Source organism: Thamnophis sirtalis, unplaced genomic scaffold (assembly GCF_051295495.1).
Source record: "Thamnophis sirtalis isolate CommonGarterSnake01/CBP01778 unplaced genomic scaffold, rThaSir2_p1.2 scaffold_6, whole genome shotgun sequence".
NCBI classification, from domain to species: domain Eukaryota; kingdom Metazoa; phylum Chordata; class Lepidosauria; order Squamata; family Natricidae; genus Thamnophis; species Thamnophis sirtalis.
The window spans coordinates 127,295,124-127,319,158 of record NW_028261386.1 but is presented as its reverse complement, the minus strand read 5'-3'; the positions used below and the strand labels follow the sequence as shown (position 1 = coordinate 127,319,158).

At 39.3% G+C, this 24,035-nt stretch overlaps 1 protein-coding gene across 1 annotated transcript in view; it reads right to left on the bottom strand.

The window, feature by feature from the left end:
- Positions 1-24,035, bottom strand: part of LOC106545657 (protein eyes shut homolog) — a 550,606-nt gene that overhangs the window by 364,741 nt on the left and 161,830 nt on the right. The window contains exons 10-12 of the mRNA XM_087719050.1: positions 6,461-6,585; positions 4,527-4,651; positions 1,508-1,739 (exon numbers count right to left, since the gene is read on the bottom strand). Of these exons, the coding sequence (XP_087575176.1) occupies positions 1,508-1,739; positions 4,527-4,651; positions 6,461-6,585 (482 nt within the window). The remainder of the gene's footprint in view (positions 1-1,507; positions 1,740-4,526; positions 4,652-6,460; positions 6,586-24,035) is intronic.

Below are 24,035 nucleotides of genomic sequence, written 5' to 3'. Positions count from 1 at the left end.
CCATAGAGAACTTGAAAGGCTAACATGATGAGCTGGAAAAGTTACCCAGATAATGATATTTACTAATTGGGTCACATTCAATTTACTTATCAATATCAAGAAGAAATATGACTTAGCTTAAAAAAATTGACAAAAGCCCCTGAAAGTTTAGCTGAACAAGACAACATTGCACAAATGTTTTTGCAGTATCTACAGTTAAATAAATGAACGTGGGCATGTGACAATCAATATTAGCTTCCGCATTTATGGTTCTGTTCCATTTTTAATGGTTTCTCTGCTATCCAAGTCTTTTTCATTGTAAATCATTGAGAAACAAAGAAACAGGGGGGGAAACCCTGAAGAGTTTCTTATTGACACTCTTACGTACAAAACTATCAAGAGGATGGAAAAAGTGCAGACAAATAAAGATACAAGCCAGGAAAAGAAAGGCACAGGGTTCACACAGTCACTCTCAATAGCTAAGTACAATTATTTGAATTCCAGTCACAAGTTACTTATGCTGACAGTGGAGGCAGGCACATATTAAGAGGTGTATAAATCTGCTCATATCGGCTAGGCTCCAATTAGGTTTAAAGAACGTCATGGAAAAACTTGATTCCAAATCCACAGTAAATTCCTTGTGTGTCCAATTACACTTGGCCAATAAAGAACTATTCTATTCTATTCTATTCTGTTCTATTCTATTCTATTCTATTCTATTCTGTAGGACTGAGAAAAGAATACACCTAGTTGTTGTGGCCCAGCAGGTGCGGTTGGAGCTGCCACCAGACTCCGACAGCGAGGGGCCCTATGAGTCGGCTCTGGAGGGTGTGGAAGACCCTGGACAGGGTTCCGACTCTGAGCAGGGCGCAGAGAGGCTGGTTGGCCACCAGGAGGCGTCTGAGCCTTGGACCATTGGGGAAGAGACAAGGGAGTGTGAGCCTGAGGTCAGCAGTGAGTTGTTCCTGGATGTCCGGCACCAAAAAGCTAATAGGTGTCAGGAACAGTTGCACAAGTACAGGAGGTAATTGCACTCAGCTGGTGGTCATTAGGCTCCTCTCCAGACTATAAAAGGACTGCTTGTGCACACACCCCTCTTGCAGAAGTCAATGCAGGAATGAATGTCGGAGAACATTACTGTGAGCTTGGCAGGCTGGATTGCTGCCAAGCCTTATCTGTGCTGGATTGCTGCCCAAGCTTGTCTGTGCCAGTTTGCTGCCAAGGACCTGTCTGTCTGTTAATTAAATGCCGTAACTTATCTTTGGCTCGGAGTGTGTGTTGGTGTGGGACGAGGGGGGTCAGAACACCTAGTCCTCCTTTAGCAAGTATAATTATGGCTGCAAAGTCCATCATTAAAGGAAGTGAAACCACAACTGTGCATATCTTATTTCAACTTTGTTTTGGATTACAGAACTGTGACGATCATAAATGAAGGGACTAGTCACAAAATTACTTCTTTTATCACTGTTGTAAGGGTAAACAGTCGCTAAATGGGGATGTTACTAAACAAGGATTACCTCCCACTCACCTGTGAACCTTTGAAAACCAGAAACATCAGCAGACAAGTAGCTTGGCGGAGCCTGTGAGAGCTCTCTCTCCAGTGGTTCGGTTGGAGATACCCATTCCATGCTAGAAATATTTTGGACTTCATTGGGGGTCTCAGGCAAACAAGAAATACTGTTGATTCTATCCAGACAGAGAAATCCAGCAGGGCAGGTTTTCATTAAGCAGTCGTTGTAATTAAGTTCACAGTGCTCACCCTGGAAGGAGAAGTTTTTAAAATGTCATTTGGAAGGCCATTTGCATTTTGATAAGTCACGTTAAATAATTGGATTATGACTTTTCTTTTTGTTTTCCAAACGCTGTCTATTTAAAGCGGGCAGAATGCTTCCCCCAAAATTAATGTAATCCTATCGAGCGCTTTGGCCTGCACTGATTTTATGGAGTAGACTTTGGCTTGCGTGCTGTAATGCAATTATGGTGTTTTGACTTCCAATCAAAGAATGTCAGGTTTCATTCCTAGAGTTTCTCAGCAGGTTGACATGCCAAGAAGAGCTTTGTCTCCAAATCATTAGAGCCGAGGTGGCGCAGTGGTTAAATGCAGCATTGCAGGCTACTTCAGCTGACTGCAGTTCAGCAGTTTGGCTGTTCAAATCCCACCAGGCTCAAGGTTGACTCAGCCTTCCATCCTTCCGAGGTGGGTAAAATGAGGACCCAGATTGTTGTTGGGGGCAATATGCTGACTCTGTAAACCGCTTAGAGAGGGCTGAAAGCCCTATGAAGCGGTATATAAGCCTAACTATTGCTATCATCTGCTTTTCAATGTCAAAACGGGCTCCTTGGAGATTGATTTCAAGTGGATGGAGAAGTATGTAAACTAAGACTTTATGTCACACCAGCTTCAAAACCACCTTTCTTTCTCCTTTTTAACTTTATATATGCGATCCGCTAATGCCTCATCTTTCCCAAGCAGGTAGTAGCTAGACATATTGCAGTCTACTCTTGGGTAAAGCAAACATTGCAGAGTATTGCTAAGTAGACATGTTACATTATATGACATAACGTAGTTTAGTTTTCCTCATAGTATTTATTTTTAAAGCCTTCAATATAGCGTTGCAACAACAGCAACAATGTGGCAATGTGCTGGTTATCAATTAGAATATAATTTGAGGAGTGGTAAATATTCTCTAGCTATTTCTTCAAATGATCTCAATCTTAGTCAACTTATATCTCTTCGCTCCTTCAAGTGAGTTCAATCTTTCAGAGTAAATATGTTCAGAATAGGAGATTCATGAAAAAGAAATCCCTGTGTTTCTTCAGAATTATAACACAGGACACATTCTTATCTTTTCCCTGACTTTCCATCCTCTGATCTGCAGGAATTCTTCAGAAAATTACTCACTTATAGAGCATAACAGTTTTTCTTTAGAAGTTTATTTCCATCATTAAGCTCACTTGACCTTGTATCAAATTATTAGTATTGTGGCTGCCACTGCTCACTTAACAATATCAAGTGCATCTGTATAGACATTTTTTTTGTCTCCCACTGTCTCCAAATCAGCATTTATGTCACTATAAAATGTTTGGTCTTTAAAATTATGCCAAGACCTTTTGCATGACTGTTGCAATAACAACCAAGCATGACAAATTCCATCAGAAAACTTTAGATTTGAAGCATGGTATCATAAAATAAAGAGACGCGGTGGCTTAGTGGCTAAGATGCTGAGCTTACCGAACGGAAAGGTCAGCAGTTCGGCGGTTCAAATCCATAGCTCCGCATACCGAGTGAACTCTCATTACTTATCCCAGCTTCTGCCAACCTAGCGGTTTGAAAGCATGTAAAAATGCAAGTAGAAAAATAGGAACCACCTTTGGTGGGAAGGTAACAGCGTTCCATGCACCTTTGGCATTGAGTCATGCCGGTCTCATGACCACAGAGACGTCTTCAGACAGAGCTGGCTCTTCGGCTTTCAAACAGAGATAAGCACTGCCCCCTAGAGTCGAGAATGACTAGCACATAGGTGCGAGGAGAATCTTTACCTTTACCTTATCATAAAATAACTTCAATGAGCCCATCTCTTTGCTTTGTTTCTCAAAATTACCTCATTCTATAAGAAGCTCAAGTTTTCAAAACATAGATATGAACCAATGTAGGTTTTGCGCTCTTGGTAATTTCAAACTGTTACATAATTAAACCATTGGGCACTTATACTACAAACTGCATACTAAATTACTTTGGGCTCTAGAACTTTTTCAAGCAGCATTTTTTTTTTTTAAAAAAGAAAAACTTTTAGTTCATTTATCCTAGAACATGAAAAAAGTGCTAGATTTATCTAAGTAATTCTAATATATCTTGAGTTAATGTCCAACTGAATGAATGAATGAATGAATGAATAAATAAATAAATAAATAAATAATATATAGATCTGTAATAGAGTAGAGTAGAGTAGAGTAGAGTAGAGTAGAGTAGAGTAGAGTAGAGTAGAGTAGAGTAGAGTAGAGTAGAGTAAAAACAGAGCACAGCAGAGCAGAGCAGAACAGAACAGAACAGAATAAACCTTTGGGTAACATGGTGAATATATTACTTTTGGTTTATGAACTTGATTCATAATTATATGCACATAGGCTGACTCGTAAGATAACTTGTATCCTGTGGTTGAAAACAACAGTTTAAGGTAGCTCTGTATCGTCTTCATCATCTGCCATTGTTGTGGTGGCATCCTTCTACAGATCATTTGCACAGTAGCCTAACTATTTCTTTAATGAGGTAAGTTAAGGCTTCCCATTTAAAGAAAATGGAAAGCTCAATTCAAATAGAGCATATACCTCTATACATTTGGATGCTGAACAATTAAACAAATGAAACTACCAAGATAATCAGGACTAAGCCTCAGTGGCCTTTTTCTTATCTGTTGACTTAATTTTTAAGGGCTCATCTCATGTTTAAGGCAAATTAGAAAACTTAATGGGAGGCAGACTCTGCTAAGGTTTAATTTCAACAGCACATGCTTCATATTGAGTGGCGGTAGCAAGATTTTGGTTCATACCACATATCCAGATGTGCAATAACAGGTGTAACCCAAGCCTGGTTCCCTCTGGATGCATATTCCATGTACACAAGGGTTAGATGCACATTCATTGACATCCTCTTCACACCTGAACCCTTCCCAGCCTGTTAGAAGAAAGAAAAAAAATGTAATATATTTCTGGTCTAATATTGGTGTAGCAGTGAAGGTACCCATGAATTCTAGACACGAATATTAGATATGAAGCCTGCTGGGTCATTTTGGACCAGTCACTATCTCTCAGCCTTAGGAAGAAGTTAATGACAAGCCATTTCCAAAAATAATGCCATGAAAACTACAGGAACTAGTTCAGGACATTATCAGAGATCAACACTGACTCAAAGACACCCCCTTCCCCCCAAAAATCCTGCTTTTATTTCCCATAGTACTCCAAAAATGGATATATAATTCAAACCATTTACAGGGCACTCTTTTCTCTCAGTTCCTTAAGAGCCGAGGTGGCGCAGTGGTTAGGGTGCAGTACTGCAGGCCACTTCAACTGACTGTTATCTGCAGTTCAGCGGTTCAAATCTCACCGGCTCAAGGTTGACTCAGCCTTCCATCCTTCCGAGGTGGGTGAAATGAGGACCCAGACTGTGGGGGGCGATATTCTGACTCTGTAAACCGCTTAGAGAGGGCTGAAAGCCCTATGAAGCGGTATATAAGTCTAACTGCTATTGCTATTGCTAACCTGGGTATAGCAAATGACTATTGAAATAAGAATTAGTTTGAAAGGGTTGTTTGCTTCCCAGAACTTTGTTATTGTTATTGTTTTAAAAAGAAATGCAGCTGTGATAGATCACGGTCTTGAGTGGATGGTGGTGGAACATGCAATCTGCTGCTGGCCCAACTCTACCGTTGAATAAAGAGGTTGTGTCTTACTAGCTGTAGCAAGCCTGCAATAACAAATTATTAATCCATACTATAATTATAAAGTGTTTGTGTTACTGATAACGGGCCTTTAGTCTCTGCTTTGAGAAGAAAGATACCTAGGATTTAGGTTCTTTGCTCTCATGCTCCATTAGCTGGAGTTAGGCATGAATAACCTTTTGAAATTCTTCACTGATTTATGAGCAAAGAATTTGGGTAGGAGACTGCTATTTCTCCATAATAAAGACAAATTTCCCATTTTTTCCCCCCAAGGGAATTTAGCGAGCTTTACTTCTTTGAAGTGATTTCCAAAGTAAATTGTCTTTTATCAAAGTGAATTAAAAGTGGTCTATTTTCCTAAAATTAACCCCCTCCTAAATGCTCCTTAGAAACATTGTCAACTACCCCCAACAAATGGAATGTACAGAGAGGGAGGGAGGGAGGAAGTACACCCACCACTGATTGTGTGGTGTAGATGTAATAGTGGATGTCATGTGTATTCTCTGAAAATGGCGCATATTTTAAACCATGATTTACAAATCACCATGGCTAGCTCTACACACTACTCCACTTCAAATAAACCTCCTGATATAGTGTTATAGTGAAACAACGATTTCTTTTTCTTCATTTAATTCTAAGAGCTATCCTCATTCCAAATGCAAATTGTTCCACAAATTTACTTTACAGTAACATTCAAACTATCCAACACATGGCAGAATTAGCCAGTGTAGAATGCTAATTAAAACAACTAATTTTCCCATTGGAGCCGAGACAACATTTTAAGTGCATTCGGTTGCTTCCACTGGAAAATATTTTTCTTCTGTGATGCTTTTTGATCAAGAGGTTAGATCAATTTGCACCTAAAAAACAAAAAAAAAAGGGATTTCCTGATATATTATGCTGTATTTGGGGAAACAAACATTCCACCTTTTAATTCCAAGAAGTATTGCCTTTGTAAAAAAATAAAAAGGGTTGTGTGTGTGTTTGAATCTAAATTTTTGAATAATAAAAAAGACTTAATTGAAAGCATTTTGTTCATTTATTACCTTCCTGACATCTGCAGAAATATCCATTAATAAGATCTTCACAGTCTGAGCCATGCAAGCAGGGAGAAGAGCTGCACTCGTTCAAATCTATTTCACAAAATTGGCCAGAAAATCCATTGAGGCACCTAAATATAATATTCATTATAGTTTAGCACAATATACAATTTCATAACTATGTATAAAAAAAACCCCACACGTTTTATGCACATACTTTTGTCTTGGTTCAATGTAACGCCTGTTAAATAGCCATCTGGATATTAATGGATGTTCATTTCCATTGAATGGGACAAAAACTGGAAGATAGACTTTTTCCTAGGGCCTGGCTGTTAGAAAGTGCCGTGAGCGATTGTAAGTTTTGCAACTGTTAGCAAACCTTGAATACTGGACTGATTATATGATACTGCACTATGTTATTTGGATTATCCCTTAACTGAAAGATATTGATGACTGACTGTCTTATCCGTGTATGACTTGGACTGTTTGATGGACTCTCCACGAAAGTAAAAGCCTATTTAAACTGCAGTATCTCTGTATGCTGATTTGTGTGTTCTCCAACACGACTCTAACAATGTTTCTCTGAAAGTACTCGCTTTCCCAACGGGGATCTTACCTAACACTGGCAAAAGGCCTGAAAGATGTAGGAAAAGAGGTGGAAGAGCCTGGGGGATGAAGTCAAAGAAGGAATCAGCCTAGAGTCTCTACATAAACACAAATGGACCAAGTCCAACACTTCTTGAATTCCATTGACCCTTATCTAACACCAAAACAGTGCTCACCAGTTGGTTGATTAGATTCCTGTGCCTAGGCATAGACAATAAATCAGTTTAATTGGAACCAATCACGTGACCTGGCCTAGTGATTTCAGCACATGTTTAATATTGTTTTTGATAAGTCCTTCTGAATTTTTGGAGTGTGTTCCAACTTTAAAACTCTCATTTCTGAGAGTATTCCCAAAGCACTTTGATTGGAATTTTGAAGGACAATGTTCTGGTGTCAAGGAATAGAGATAGTAACCCTATTTCCAATTATTGTTGTGGTCCACCAGCTGCAGAGATGGGTTCCTACCAGTTCGCACCTATTCGGTAGAACCGGTTCGTCAAATCTACCGAACCGGTTAGAAGAGGTTCCACCAGTGGACCCGGAAAGCAGGCCACACCTACAGAAGAGGTTCCAAAAAAATTTGAAACCCACCACTGGTCCTTGGATATGATTATTCTACACTATCCTGCTCATATTTATAAAACTCAGTGTCTCTGTGAAAGGTAAGGATGACTACTGCGTTTGTGATGCATTCAGAACATTGCGTGTGTTGAAGTTGTTTTAACGGAAACCAAAGATGCCTTTTAAAAAATAAGTTTACATCCTATTCTTATGCATGCCAGTGCTGTGTGTGAGGTAATTTAAGGTGGTTCTGACAAGTGTCATCGGCATCTTCATATCCGGTCACATGGGCGGCAAGCCACTCCCATCCGGTCACATGGGCAGCAAGCCACTCCCACAAAAGAGGCCACACCCACAGAGTAGGTTCGAACTATTTTTGAAACCCACCACTGACCAGCTGCCAGTGCAGCTGTTTCTTGTTTCTGCTAAGGCTGGGCCAGGACAATTATGTTACTTAGGAATAATGTTAGATAAAACATGAAACACAAAAGGTTGATTCCCTTCCTGTTTTGTTCAGCAATTCTAAAAACAAAGAAATGAGAATGTGCTTAGTAGGCATCACCATATACAACAGCTGAATAATACTAATTCAGGAAGGACATTTGATAAAGGCACACCAAAATAATCAAATTGCAGGGGGTGTGGGGGTGGGCTCAAGCATAAAATAGCAAGCTGAACAGCAAGTTCTACCACACTATGGGTCACCCCAAATCTAATTTTATGCCTTTCCCTGCTTTCTTGTTGCCAGCCCTAACTTCCAAATCTAACCAAAATGGGCACATGTTGTCTTGCCAATGGCTGTTATTCAGTCTGGAGAAACAGTGAACTTATTCAGACCCTCTGGCAAATGAGAAGGGTCGCGACTCTCAAGACTGACAAACTCAGGGAGCAAGAACCACTGGATTTCTAGAAACATCTTTATTGCTAGTAGGGCAATGTGACAGAATGTAGAAAGCCCGTGAAAGCAATTATCCAGATCAGCTTATACCTGTTGTGGTCTCCCAGTGGCCAGAGAAGCTGGCAGTAGATTCGATTGGGGAGAAACATGGGGCAGTCCTGGAGTCTGGGGAAGGCTCTGATGAGGGCTCTGTGTTGGAGGCAGAGGGGGACCGAGCCATATGCCACTTATCAGCTACCTTCAGAGTCAGACATCAGTGAGGCAGATGAACAGCTGGAGCCTGTTCCCAGTGTGCACATGCGCAGAGTTGCCAGATGAAGGGAACAGCTAAAGAACAGGGGTCGACTTGAGAGTAAGGCCACAGGTGGATGATGAATGATCCTCCCAGAGGAAATAAAAGAGGAGTGAAAGAGGAGTGGAGTCTGCAGGAGACAATTTGTCTGCTTAATTGGTTCGTGACTCTCCGAGACTCCTTGCCACAATTTGCAGATATCGGCCTGTCAACTGTCCAAGCCAGATACGATCTATAACTGTGGATCCTCCCTTGAAAGACTTGGTTGGATGTGAATGAGTAGAATTCACAGTAAATTAATAAATAGGGTTTTTGTGGGGACAAGGAGTTTGCTGCATGCTCTTGGGAAGTCTAGATCAGCACAATGCCAAGCATAATTAACACAGATTTAACCCGAGTCTCTTTATCACACTTTCCCCCTTTCCTGGGACTGAGGTGTCTCTTTTGCAACAGTCCCCTTTCCTACTCCATGTACCTCAGGCCTGATAGACATTTCTTCACAAAAAGTGGCTTGTGTTTCCTTCTTTTGAGAAGACATGACTTATAGCAGTAATAGCAGTTAGACTTATATACCGCTTCATAGGGCTTTCAGCCCTCTCTAAGCGGTTTACAGAGTCAGCATATCGCCCCCAAAAACAATCCGGGTCCTCATTTTACCCACCTCGGAAGGATGGAAGGCTGAGTCAACCCTGAGCCGGTGAGATTTGAACAGCCGAACTGCAGAACTGCAGTCAGCTGAGTTAGCCTGCAGTGCTGCATTTAACCACTGCGCCACCTCGGCTCTCGACTTGGAAGGTGGGGATGTAGGCATGTCAGATAAGAGGAAAGAACACACTTCCAGGCAGGCTAGAAAAGTGCAAAACTCAGTACCTCCATTTTCTGCAGGAACCATGAGCCATGCTTTTTCCTCCCCTTGCAAATTAATGCATGCTGTGCCGAGTTTGTGAATGTGTCCAGCAGCCAATTTGAGCCAATTCTCTGTATATGCTAGACCTCAGTGGCACCAAACCAACAGAGCATATTTGTCTACTTATTTTCAAAGTTCTTCAGTTAATATATGCTTGTAATGTGCTTCCAGCTCCGTTGGCTAGAAAAAGTCTGAAAGCTGTAGACTTGGAATGCCCTTTGTAATTATTTACTCCATAAATTAGGCTGAAATGAAAGGAGCTGAATCCCTTTCCCAGCCGTTAAGTGTTCACATATCCTGTGGTTGTCAGGAGAAGTTAAGTGTCTCCTGGTTGAACAGCTCCCTGCAGTCTTAGACGGGGCCTACAACTCTTCAAATGTCAAACTCCCTTTCCTCCCCTTTCAATTCCAACCCATAACCTGCTGTAACCTATTGTTCCTGCGTCTCTGTTGCTCACCTGTACCCTTTTCTCATCTCTTTTCATCTCGCTGCTGACATTTCACAGTTTATGAATAATTTGTATAACAGCCAGGTTGAAGGCGAGCATCCTCCAACAGAACAGGGAGCTGGCTTTATTTTATTATTATTTTTTAAAAAAAGATCATTAACAGCAATATACTTTAACAAGACAGCCCTTATGCAGTCACCTTTAGCTATGTGGAGCCCTTTTGGCTTAGAAGAATTGATGAGATGGATGAATTGGTGGAGATTACCTATCTGATTAGTCTTCATAATTATCTGAATACTAATTGAACTTTAAAAAAAAGGAATTAGAGGAAGAGAATAATAAATAAAAGGGGACTTTGCCCCAGTGCCTTATTAAATAAAACAGTCTAACAGAAAAATTCTTTGGACATTTGTCCTGATTTCATCCCCCATCTCTCATTCATATATGTATTTTCCGGGCAGAATAAATCTCCTTAACTACTTCACTCTAACAGGCTAGTTCCATCACTGCAAATTTATATTGGGATGGCTATACATTATTAACAAGCTATGAAAAGTCACCGGCTAAATGTCATGGCAGCTGAGATATACCACCACCTTCGGATTCATACTGCAAACAATTTAGTTTTAATTTCTTGGACCACAAGGTGCCTTGACATTTGCGGGACAACTTTTCTTCTTCTGGGGTCAGGCTTCTATTATTTGCCACTATAATTTTCAAACCTGGCATTGATGGAATGTTTTATGGTTGAAATTAAAAATGGGAAAGCCAATCTATCCTGTACCTTAATGATCAATGTTCTCATGTAGGATTGAGGAATAAAAATAATAATTAAATCAGGGAAGCCAATAATTCTAGCATCTTCAGAACTATCTTAAGTCAAGTTTAATTCAATATGACTATAGACCAGTGGTGGGATTCAAATAATTTAACAACCGGTTCTCTGCCGTAATGACCAGCAGGGTAGGTGGGGCTCGGTGGTCATGTGACTGGGTGGGCGTGGCCAACTCAAGGTCACTCAGGTCGATGGGTGTTTCGCCCTAGCTGTGACAATGGAATAAGGGTTAACTGGAGAGACGGTTTCTGTAAGCAGGGCAATAAAGATTAGGCTAGAAACAACACCAGAATGTTTCCTTCCTGCCTTCCTTACAGAATTAGCCCTGTAAAGTGGGGGAAAAAACAAAAGGATATTTCTTCCAACAATCGGTTCTCCGAACTGCTTAGAAAGTTACCAACTGGCTCTCCTGGATAGGTGCGAACTGGCTGAATCCCATCACTGCTATAGACACTTTTCACCTAAATATTTCTCGCTGCACTAAAAGGAAATAACAGATGTTATGTTTATTTTTCTTTTTAGTTGACACCCTCCCTTCGTATTTTAGATCCATGTTGTAATCTGTTCTACAAATACTTTATTAAATACATCCAATATCAAAATCAAAAGTACTAAATTAAGGCACAATTATAATAATATTCTGCTAGTAAATCATTTTTTGCAGTACAGAAGCAATGCACATTTGGTACAAATCAACATGCCATTCTGGCTGTTCAAAGAGACATTCTCATAGGCAAAACAAAAGAAACAAACACTTTTCGATATTAAAATGAAAAAAAAAAAGAAATTGTTCTAGAATACAAAAGCGTGGTAGATGTTTGAAATCCCAATTCTACCTACCAAGTCTCTGACAAGCTAAAAGCTTTTCTGTGTTCTCAGAAGTTATATACAAAATTTCCTTTCAGTCCTTTCGATTCCTAACTTTGCTTGCCTAATTTTCTTATTATTATTTTTTACTATTCTCTTATTATTTTCTATCTTCATTTGATAGACCAATTGCCAACCACCATGTAATTTATAAATCAAATGGTGAACTCAGGTTTAAAGAAGAAATCCTTTTATTGGAACATTCAAAACTTTCAATGTTGCAAGAAATCTAAGGGTTTTTCTTGTTACTTGGCAAGAAATTGTTTTTTCCCACTTGCTTTCATTCCTTACTTCTGTTGCTTTTATACTTATTGTAAGATTATTTTATTCATTCATGCTTCATATTCATCTTACATTTGTCTTTATTGTAATTCTAAAGAGTGTTCAAGTAGGAAAGCAAGGGAAGATTCTCTCTGAATAACAGTTAAGTCATGATGTAAAGGTTATTGAATTTCATTTGTAACATTTTCATTCCCATTGTTTTTTCAGCAGAAGAACTACAATCAGGGCAGAAATGTGCTCAAAATATTTATTCTAATGCCCTTCCTAAATTATAATCGTCTCAGTAAAACTGTCCTTTGGACCAAAAAAGAAGCAGAAGAAATTTAATGTTCAAAGAACAACTGTGGATCATGGCCAAGAATTTGACCCACTATGCAAGGTTGACATTTTACAAAATGTCAACCTTTGTCTGCTGTCAGCTATTTTCTTCACAGCTAAATGACCTAAGTGGAAATACTCTTAAAGCTCATTAAATGTACCCCTTGTTAATAATGTTTCTTTCAATTCTTTATTTAAAACTTCTAGATTAATCCACCAGATAACTTCAATATTGAAGTCAAACTGTATTCTCAGAACTCAAAATGACATGTTGATGGAGCAAAATCCATATCTACGAGATCGCCTCCTGCCACAAACCTCCCAGCGTCCAATAAGATCTCACAGAATGGGCCTTCTCCGGGTGCCGTCGGCTAGACAATGTCGTCTGGCGGCTCCTCGGGGGAGAGCCTTCTCTGTAGCTGCCCCAGCCCTATGGAACAATCTACCCCCTGAGATCCGGACCCTCCCCACTCTCTCGGCCTTCCGAAAGTCTACTAAGACCTGGCTATTCCGGCAGGCCTGGGGCTGTTGACCCTTGACTGAGTTCCAGCCCCACTAAGATTGAGTGCATGTTGTGTTCTTTTAACTTGCTTTGTCTTTGTCTTTTAAATTTTTTAGTATTTTTAAAACTGTTTTTATGTAAGCCGCCCGGAGTCCTTCGGGATTGGGCGGCATACAAATTCATTAAATCTTGAAAATTGGAAATCATGTGGAAACATGGCACATAAAAATGAAGTAAGAAATCTGCCAAGTATCCTTAGCAAGAAGGATTTGGAGGTTTAGATTAGCAAATGGGAATATTCTCCTGTAGTTATTGCTTCATATTCTCTGCTATTTCCTTTTTCCCATCAAGAAAAAGTCTCACAAGAGGATTTGCCTGGTGAAGTCATTCTTTTCTTGGGATTTCATTGAAATTTGGGTACCAAGCTACTTGCTGTTTCCCAATAAATTTTAAAAAAAATTATGGAAAATAAATATTGTTCTTCAAAATCCCCAACCACTTTATAAGTAATTTAAGGACAAGAATTCCATTCCTTACACACAATAATTTTACTGAAAAATTAATTATCCTTTAACAAGTATTCTAAGAAATAATTATGTTTATGGTTTAAAAAATGCAGAATACCATTTCTTCACAGAGTTCAGTATAAAGGATTGCACCAGTTCATATAATGTTGCATTCATGGAAACTAAATTGAATCTTCTTAGTCTAAGAGAGTTTACAAACAATTATTTTAAGTTTAATCTTTTGGAGCCAATTTTGCAAAATGCATAAGCTCTGAAATTGTGGCAATTGAGTTGTTCAATGTGGGCAACCTTGTCATAATTCTCAGACTTATTTTAATTCTCAGATGAAGTAATCCTACCAGTTTCTACCTATATAACAAATGCTATTGTTTTATCAAAGGATAAAATGCAAAGGAAAACAATAGGAAATTAAGAGAAGGAAAAATAGGGGAAAAGAAAATGTGAGGTACAAGGGAAAAAAAGAAAAAAAAAAGCGCTGACTTCTGATTCTTTTTAGCACAGTAGAAGATAACAACATTACAGCCTCAACTTTTTATTTTTATACATATACTAGCCATATCTATAACAACAAATCTAATTAATCAGCAAAACCAAAGTCAGAGTTTCATTTTTTTCGTCACAAAATCCAGAAGTTATTTCCAAATAAAGAACGTAATATAGCAATAGCAATAGTTAGACTTATATACCGCTTCATAGGGCTTTCAGCCCTCTCTAAGTGGTTTACAGAGTCAGCATATTGCCCCCAACAACAATCCGGGTCCTCATTTTACCCACCTCGGAAGGATGGAAGGCTGAGTCAACCCTGAGCCGGTGAGATTTGAACAGCCGAACTGCAGAACTGCAGTCAGCTGAAGTAGCCTGCAGTGCTGCATTTAACCACTGCGCCACCTCTTAATATGTTCTCTCCTCTTTGAATAAAACAATCAATTTAACAATTTCTGCTTTTTCTTCCTTGCTGTGGAAATGTATCTCTGTTTGCACTTAATAATCTTTATGAACTATCACCATTGTTGGATGAAGTAACCTTATCCAGTTTCAATCTTTCTCAAGTAACCTTGAAAAAAGGAATGGTTGATTTCTTTAGTCACACTAAAGTCCTTCTGAATTAAACAGGGCTTAATTTTATTGTCATGACTAATTTTCCTGTGTGAAATCAGTGGCCTTGAAGCAGGAATAACGTCATCCAATCCCAATCCACCATTTTTAACAAGGCCAGTTTAACTATCACAGAACTCTTGAATAACAGGTTAACATAAACAGACCCCTGCTAAATTTGGCTTGTCTAGTCCAGCAGTCTGTTTTCATAGTGGACAATGAATGAATTTGGCCAACTTTTTTTTAAGCCAGCTAAACTGTTAATCAGAACCACATAGCATAGAAGTTAATTCAGTGGTGGGTTTCAAAAAGTGTTCGAACCTACTCTGTGGGCGTGGCCTCCTTTGTGGGAGTGGCTTGCCACCCATGTGACCAGATGGGAGTGGCTTGCCGCCCAAGTGACTGGATATGAAGATGCCGACGACACTTGTCAGAACCACCTTAAATTACCTCACACACAGCACTGGCATGCATAAGAATATGATGTAAACTTGTTTTTTAAAAGGCATCCTTGGTTTGCGTTAAAACAACTTCAACACACGCAATGTTCTGATTGCACCACAAACGCAGTAGTCATCCTTACCTTTCACAGAGGCACTGAGTTTTATAAATAGGAGCATGATAGTGTAGAATAATCATATCCAAGGACCAGTGGTGGGTTTCAAAAATTTTTGGAACCTCTTCTGTAGGTGTGGCCTGCTTTCCGGGTCCACTGGTGGAACCTCTTCTAACCAGTTCTGTAGATTTGACGAACCGGTTCTATCGAATTGGTGCGAACTGGTAGGAACCCACCTCTGAGTTAATTCCAAAGTCTAATTATAGATACGATACTGTGGAAGATGTTTGCTGTTGCTTAGAGTTGTTGAAGAGTGGAGGCCCAATCGCTTTGTGGTTAGCTTTAATTACCGAATATCAAAGTAGTGAATTCCAAAATTTAATTCAAATTTCAATGCTGTGCAAAATGCTTTGCTATCACTTGCATTTATTGATGAGTGGTGGCCCAATAGCTTTAGAGTTAGCCTTCATCACCAGATGTGAAGTTTTCCCACTGGTTGATACCTCTTATAGCATAACTTTCACTATTATTGTTTAAAAAATAAATCCTTTCTTCCAACTTTTTATAGAGACACCAGGTGATTTAAGTCATTTCTTTACTTTTGCTGCTGCCACTCAATCCTTACTTTATGAAGGTATCTGTGACTGAGCTCCCAAATACCGCATCATTTTTAGAGAAATAAAAAGTTTGCTTTTGTCTGAAACAGTGATCCTATCTTTCCAGGGATAGCACAGCTTGGTTTCTTATAAAAGGCTTATATAATGAGTGCAAATTTCTCACAAAACTTACATGAACTGCAAACTTTTTCCTTCTCTTTTTCCTCACAGAGTGAAATAGTACCCCTGTTACAAAATGCAGGGGAAAGATTTATGTTGAACGCTGGTTCCAAAGGCTCTCTTTTGTACTTGATTTCTCCTCCCCCCCCCCACATTTCTGCAAGGCAAGAAACTGAAATCCCATGATTACATTTCAAAGAATTGGCTTTTTAGTGGTGCTGAACATCCACAATTTCCAGTTGTTCCTGGTGGAACTGCAGATCATTTATAAAATTCTGTCAAATCTGACACATGAATCCATTCCAGTTTCCAATATTCTATTTTCCTTTTGCATTATACTGTGCATGCACAAACAGACTCTCCCACATACAAATGTCCTGTCAATATGAACATATGAACAATAAGGTCTTTTGCACATTGGATAAAAAAACAAGGAGGGATAAGGAATGGTGTTAACCTGAATCCCCATAACCCCCCCCCAAAAAAAGAGTGTTTCTCTCCCAGAAGATTCATAGGTAGGTATCATATAATCATACGATAATCAACATATTAAATTAAAAATAGATCTTCTGAATGTATCATAGATCTTCCACTTGATCCTATTAACACATTCTTTACATGAAATAAAAATATTTTAAAATATTTTAAACACCATGGATTTTGTGCATATGTACAATTTTGATGGCTGGAAGTGAAGAAATCTCTAGCTGAAGGTGAGGGAAGAGTGTACAAAAGCCTATACTGTATTTAACTCATTTAAAAAAAACACACACAATATTATGTCAATAGTAATACCAATTCAGAACAAATAGGCAGAAAAAAATTGAAGTAGCAGCAGCCATGATCTTTCTAGGTACAGAGATATTCAGGAATTGTGTCTATAGGCCTAAAATAAAGATTATGTGAGAAAGATTATGGTAGATCTATAAAAATATTAAAGTTAAAGACATCATACAGGTAACAAAGGCACATATTGACAACACTGTTGTTTCTTTTTTCCAATTCTTCTGTGTGGCTGTGAAAACTGGATCACAAGAAAGTCTGAATGAACAAAAAAAGAAAAGTATCTCTTTGAATTGTGGTGCTAAAGAAAATTATTGAAAGTGTCTTGAATTTCAAGAAGAACCGATAACTTTTGGTAATACTAGCTTGCCCACCAAATTCACTGGAAGCCCTAACAATGCTTAGATATCTGAAATGAAATGAAGAGTTACAAAGGAGTTAGATGCCCAGAAAAATGGAAGGCAATTGAAAAAAAAAAAGGTACATTGAAGACAAGATGCCTAGATTTTATTACTGATGATACAAACATGACCTTAATGGGACACAAAGATATATTTATTAATAGAAAGTCCAGAAATGGAGTCCATCAGGTCATGATGTCTCAGAAATAACTGAATAATTCATAAGTGACTAAGCAACAACAAATGTGTTTGTATCTATGTGCACAAATGACAGTTCCATCCCACCCTCACCCCCTTAATGATTATTCCAAATTGCTACAAAACGCCACTTTCCATTTTTCCTCAGTCTCCCTAGGAGTATATTCCTGATAAAGTTGTATAAGTTCTTTAAATAGCAATAGCAGTTAGACTTATATACCGCTTCATAGGGCTTTCAGCACTCTCTAAGCGGTTTACAGAGTCAGCATATTGCCCCCAACATCAATCCGGGTCCTCATTTTTTACCCACCTCGGAAGGATGGAAGGCTGAGTCAACTCTGAGCCGGTGAGATTTGAACAGCCGAACTGCAGAACTGCAGTCAGCTGAAGTAGCCTGCAGTGCTGCATTTAACTACCGTGCCACCTTTAAAAGAGGTATTTTGGAGCTATCATATGAGAGCTTGTTAAAGCAGTTGTATCTTTTTCCAGGTTTGTGCAGATGCTTCAGAAATTACTACTACCCACACTTTTATATATAAAGACAATTATTTTATTTGTGAATCACTGTGCATGGTTATGCATGCAGAGACATCTGGAAGATGTGGCAGCTTAATGTGAAAAGATTTTTTTTTTTTTTTTTTGGTGGCACTGAGGTCCAATTTTAAAGATGGGTGTGATGTTCACTCCAGCAACTGGACTTCATAAATGTCTGGAATATCAACTTACTTGTAAAAATTTAACACCCCAAACAGAACAAAAATGGGACAGGCCAGAGGTGGGTTCCTACCAGTTCGCACCTATTTGGTAGAACCGGTTCGTCAAATCTACTGAACTGGTTAGAAGAGGTTCCACCAGTGGACCCGGAAAGCAGGCCACACCTACAGAAAAGGTTCCAAAAATTTTTAAAACCCACCACTGGTCCTTGGATAGGATTATTCTACACTATCATGCTCATACTTATAAAACTCAGTGCCTCTGTGAAAGGTAAGGATGACTACTGTGTTTGTGGTGCAATCAGAACATTGCGTGTGTTGAAGTTGTTTTAACGCAAACCAAAGATGCCTTTTAAAAAACAAGTTTACCTCATATTCTTATGCATGCCAGTGCTGTGTGTGAGGTAATTTAAGGTGGTTCTGACAAGTGTCGTTGACATCTTCATATCCGGTCACATGGACACCAAGCCACTCCCATCTGGTAACATGGCTGGCAAGCCACTCCCACAAAGGAGGCCACACCCACAGAGTAGGTTCGAACAATTTTTGAAACCCACCACTGGGACAGGCCCATTGGAAAAGTGGGGCAAAAAAGCCATTAAAAACAATAATTGGATATAGAAACAGAGAGATGAAAACATTCTGTTAAGAGAAAGGTATGCACAAATCTTTGACTCTTTTATAAAAAAAAATGCAACACTGAATTTGAACAGAAAGAAACAAATTAAAGATATAAATTCAAAGAAATCACTGAAAATAAAAATGACAGGTTGATTTGTCACATATTCCCTCAAAATTTGAATGCAATGACTAGTACAGGCTTTAACCAATTAACCAAGCAATACTTTTTTTTTAAAAAGTTCACCTCTACACACAATTATATTTTAATTCTTTAATCTGTTTTTAAACTACTTTGCATCATTACTTTGAGTTCTATAACCATCAGAATTATATCAACATTATTTTTAATTTCCCAGCTGGTTTTTATGCATGATTCTATCCAGTTTAATTCCTTTAATATATTAAACAAATTATAGATATCTTACTCATTTATCAAGTGTGAGACAGCTATGTAAACTCTGCAATGTCAAAACCTGTTCTCTTTGTGAATTATTCAATATTTATCAGATTAATTCAGAAAACAATAACACTCAGTTTACATGCAAGAAATTGATAACAAAAAGCTATGTATTTGTGCACTGGATGACAGAAGTATGCTTTACCTCCAAATGAAAATGGAAGTACAGCTGAACAGTGTTTATGTTATAATTCAATGTACAGAGTTATACAGACCTGTTACAGTCACTACTTTTAAGATCATGAATCCATCAGTTCTGTGATCAATTTGACATTACCCCTTCAAAGTCTATGAATCAGGACTGTCTAACTGAGATCTGGTGGCATTGAGAGGATTATGCGCCTTCCATTTATTTTGCATGTGTTACAGACCATTCAGTGAATCAAAACAGAAGCTCGTTGAAAAGAATTTGTATTGTGACATCAACATAATTCAGATTTGTTTTAAGAATGACTCCCCTAGCTTCAGCGGAGTAGCTGTTGTGTTGTGGTTTTGCTGCAAAGACAACATGGAATTCTGTAGTAACTTAAAGAGTATGAGCACAATCCCATCTTGCTTTAAAACATTTTATGTCACATAGATTTTAGGAGCAGAAAGTAAAACAGAGTTTTGAAATGCTTATATTTGGCAGACTTCTGTCCAATTCAGTGTAAGGCTTCCTATGCTAGATCTAACATAATTGGACACAGTGATGTTAGTGAAAGAACTGGTTTCAGTAAACAGCTACAGTGGGTTTGTATTAGCATGTCCATGGTCTGTAGAGCATGTGGGCTTCCAATAAGCTTATTATTATTATTAGCGTATGTTATATTAGCTAGAAGACTGCAATGCTATAGCTGAATAGTAATTTGGCTGCCTGTTTATCAATTCTGTCAAATAGATATTTGCACGCTTCCAACAGTGCACCAGAAGGTGAGCTACTTTTGCACCAGAAAGAAAGATGAGCAGAATTTTTTTGCAGCAGCATCCAAGGCCCTTCCCTCCCCTAGAGCTGCCTCGCAACTGGGAGAGTTAACAGCTGGCAGGAATCTGGCTGTCTATATGGAGTACCAACCTGTCTCCTCACCAAAGTGGTACCTATTTCTCTATTTGCAATGAACATGCTTTCAAACTGCTATGTGCGCAGAATCCGAGACAAATGATGGGAATTCACCCTACCACGCAATCAGGGCTGGATTTTCCTATAGGCTAACTAGGCTTCAGCCTAGGGCCTCAAGATCAAGAGGGGCCTACATTCAAATTGTTAGCAAAAATAAAATTACACTATTCTAAAAACAGTGAACACTAAAACACTGAACCGAAAATAAGGAGAAATTCTACGCATATGACTAATAAACAAACATAAAAATGTATTGGTAAAGATCGTTCCAGCACCACGGCAGTTGGGGAGCCCGCCCACGTTCCCGGCACCGGCGGTCGGGCAAGAGGCGCGGCCGCTCCCAGTAGCCACCCTGTCGACGCGGAGCCCACCAGCAGTCAGGCAGGTGAGGGTGAGGGGGCCGAGCCGAGCAGCTGAGCACAGCAGGGGAGGCGGCTGGCCTTGCTGCCTTTGCCGCAGAGCAGAGCCGCCCTCCGTCGGGAGGCCAGCTATATATATTGATATATATTGATATATATCACAGTAACAATGTATTTTATGTATGTATTGTCTCTCATGTAATTTACAAACTTAAAATGGGAGGTGAAAGGGCCTCATAAGTGGAATAGCCTAGGGCCTCTTTTCATCTAAATTCGGCCCTGCACGCAATGCTAAGACTCGAACAGTGCAGAGACCATCTCCAGCATTATTAAGCCACTGAACCACCGGCTTCTAATCTAGTAAAGTCAAAGCTAGGAATTACTTATCCAGAAATATCTTGGCAGAATTGGTGCTTTTATGTGAGAGCATGTACTGCTACCAAAATTTACACTAATGTGATTCTCCTCCCCTCTGGCCCATAATAGGCAGGCAAAGTTTGCTCTTTTCATCTATGCACAATGCTATATGCATATACATATTGGAATTATTTCTCTCAAAATAGAGCAGACGAAGCTGCCTTTGCTGGTTTGAGTGTCCAATGTCATATCCCAGTGATGGCAAACCTTTTTTTTTAAGGCTTGCCAAAATTGCATGCGCACACACTATCGCAACATGCATGTCCACTCAATTCTCCCCCACCCACCTGTGCATGTGAGCATGGCCCCTTCCTAGGCCACGGAGGCTTTCCTGAAGCTTGGGGAGGACGCAAATGGCCTCCCTGGCCCCCCAGAGGCACTCCGGAAGCTGGAAATGGATTGTTTCCAAACTTCCGATTGGTCCGTTGGGGGCATTTTGCACCCTCCCCAGCCTCTAGAGGCTTTCTTGAAGCCTGGGTGTAGGAGCCAGGGCTGTCCATAACAGGCTAGGTGAATTAGCTAAGGATCAAAAACACTTGCGGGCGCAGTCTCTTCACCTGGGGAGGGAAAAAATGGCCTCCTCTTACCCTCCAGACAGGCGAATAATCAGCTGGCTGGTGTGCGCATGCGTATTGGAACTGACGACTGGCATGTGCCATAGGTTCGCATCATGGTCATATCACATATCACATAGAAAACATTGAATATCTTTATATAATTGTGAACAGTTTTCACAGTGTATTTTCATACTTGAGAGTACTTTAATCTTCTTTATACCTATTGTAAGGCCCATTAATATGATCAGTACAAGCTCGCTAAGGAAGTAAAAGAAAAATGAACTGGATCATAAGAGCAAGCCCAGACTTCAACGTAGGTGTAGTTTCTGAATGTATAGGTTATAGGAAATGAATAAAGTCCTTTCTTTGACACATTGGTTTAGGTTAGGTTTAGGTTTATTAGATTTATATGCCGCCCTTCTCCCAAGGACTCAGGGCGGTGTACAACATTAAAAGAAACACATAATACAAAAGTTTTTAAAAAATTAAATAGAATATCCCAAACCCAATTAAAATTGACAATGACATTTTTTTAAAAAAAAAAATTCGAATTAAAATTAACAGTGATCAATAATTTATTTTGTTTTGTTCAGGCCAGGCTGGCTTGCTGGAAAAGCCAACTTTTTAGGGCACGTCGGAAGGATCGGAGGTCGGGGATTATACAAAGCTCCGGGGGCAGCTCATTCCAGAGGGAAGGCGCTCCCACAGAGAAGGCTCTCCCCCTGGGGGTCGCTAGCCGACACTGTCTGGCCGACGGCACCCTGAGACACACTGATATTTCATTATTCCAAGCCAGACTGAGTTGGGATGATGTAAGTTATATTTTATCAACATCTGCTTAGTTATAGATTTCTTGTCTCTGCATTATATATTACAAATATATAGTCCTAATTATGAAGACCCTATATGAGCCCAGGCATCATATAATCTTAATCCAAACTTTTAATTGCAATTTTTTAAAAAAAGAATTCACATGTTGGAAGTTCTCTGGGAGAGGAATGCAAAGTCTATTCCTCTCTAGAGACACAGTACCCTCTAAAGACTGTTGCATGTTTAGTACTATAATTTGAAGGGAGTTGCATGCACACTCCCCAAGTCTGAAATCGCCTTAGAATGAAACTCCAAGATTATTCACTTCAATGATTTATTGCTTGGACTAGACGGTGCTGTGATGATATAAAGCTTATCCGCATTTAGCCATATATCACTTTAGTGATGGTTGGATGATGTTATAAATTGTTAGTGTGGACAGATTCTGTAGTCACTCAGTTTTCTCCTTGAAAAACTTCCTTGTGAGATTGGATGGAATTCACCCAGATAACTGGGTTTTTCTCTGGGAAGAATAACTAATGTATTGCTGTTATTATGTTCCTAGGGTACCTGTTCTGTCCCCCCTTCTTCGCTCGTTAACAGATGACAGGCAGACAAACATAAAAGGGAAGAACTTTATCAGTTCTCGGCTCAGACTGGCTGCGAGCCCAAAAATAAACATAAATCAAGTCTCTGACCAGAAGATAACAGAATACAAAACAAAACTCTTACAAAACAATTCATTTCTTCAAGTTTCTCCTTGAATCAGGGTTACAGAAAGCAAATCACTTCTCCAAGTGTCTCTCCCAAACAAACCATGACCGATGAATGATGAACGAATGAATGAACGAATGAACGTTGACTCCTGCAACCAGGGCGTGGCACCATCCGTCCTTTTATCACCAGAAGACGCCCCAGCTGCATTGTTAATCTTGCATCCCAAAAAGACTCACAGGAGACTTCTGCTGAGTCACAACAGGTACCTTAGCCAAAGCATCTTTCTAAATTTGACTACCGGTGCCAAAGCTATTTTTCACATGTGCCTTTGAAGACAATAGAGAGCTTGAAAAATAATAATTTGTCTTTGGTATGTGTCTATTATTTAACACCAGGATTACTACCAGTCAAACAATCAAGCAGTAAATAACAGCCTAATTAAGGAACTATCAAGGAGAAAACAACAACACCAATACTGACAAAACAAACTATAAAGTAAGAGCAAAGTGCACTCCCTTCTACCACTGAAGATGCTATCTCGCTGTGTAACGAAACATCTGCATGAAAACAATCAAGCTCAGACGATTCCACATTTATAAAGTCACCCTACATTCTATATTGTAATTTTGCAAAGCAAAAACAAACAAATAAACAAAACAAAACTGAAAACCAAAATGACAATAATAAAAACAAGACAAAACCCAGCAAACAAACCATGATCATACAAAATCACATAGCTAAGACTGGGGATAACAAACATTCTCCCAACAAGATGGGCTCTTCCTGTTCATTCTTGCTGGTACAGCATGAGAGAAGAGACAGATCATAGCCATAGGATCTAAACTGGGCTCTCTATTCTTCTATTACCTCCCCCATTGCACTTTTTGTTTTGCTTTAAAAAAAACAACACCCTGAAATAACAGTCCAAAACAACCTAAATATATTTTCACAATTAAAAACTACCCTGATTTATCTCACA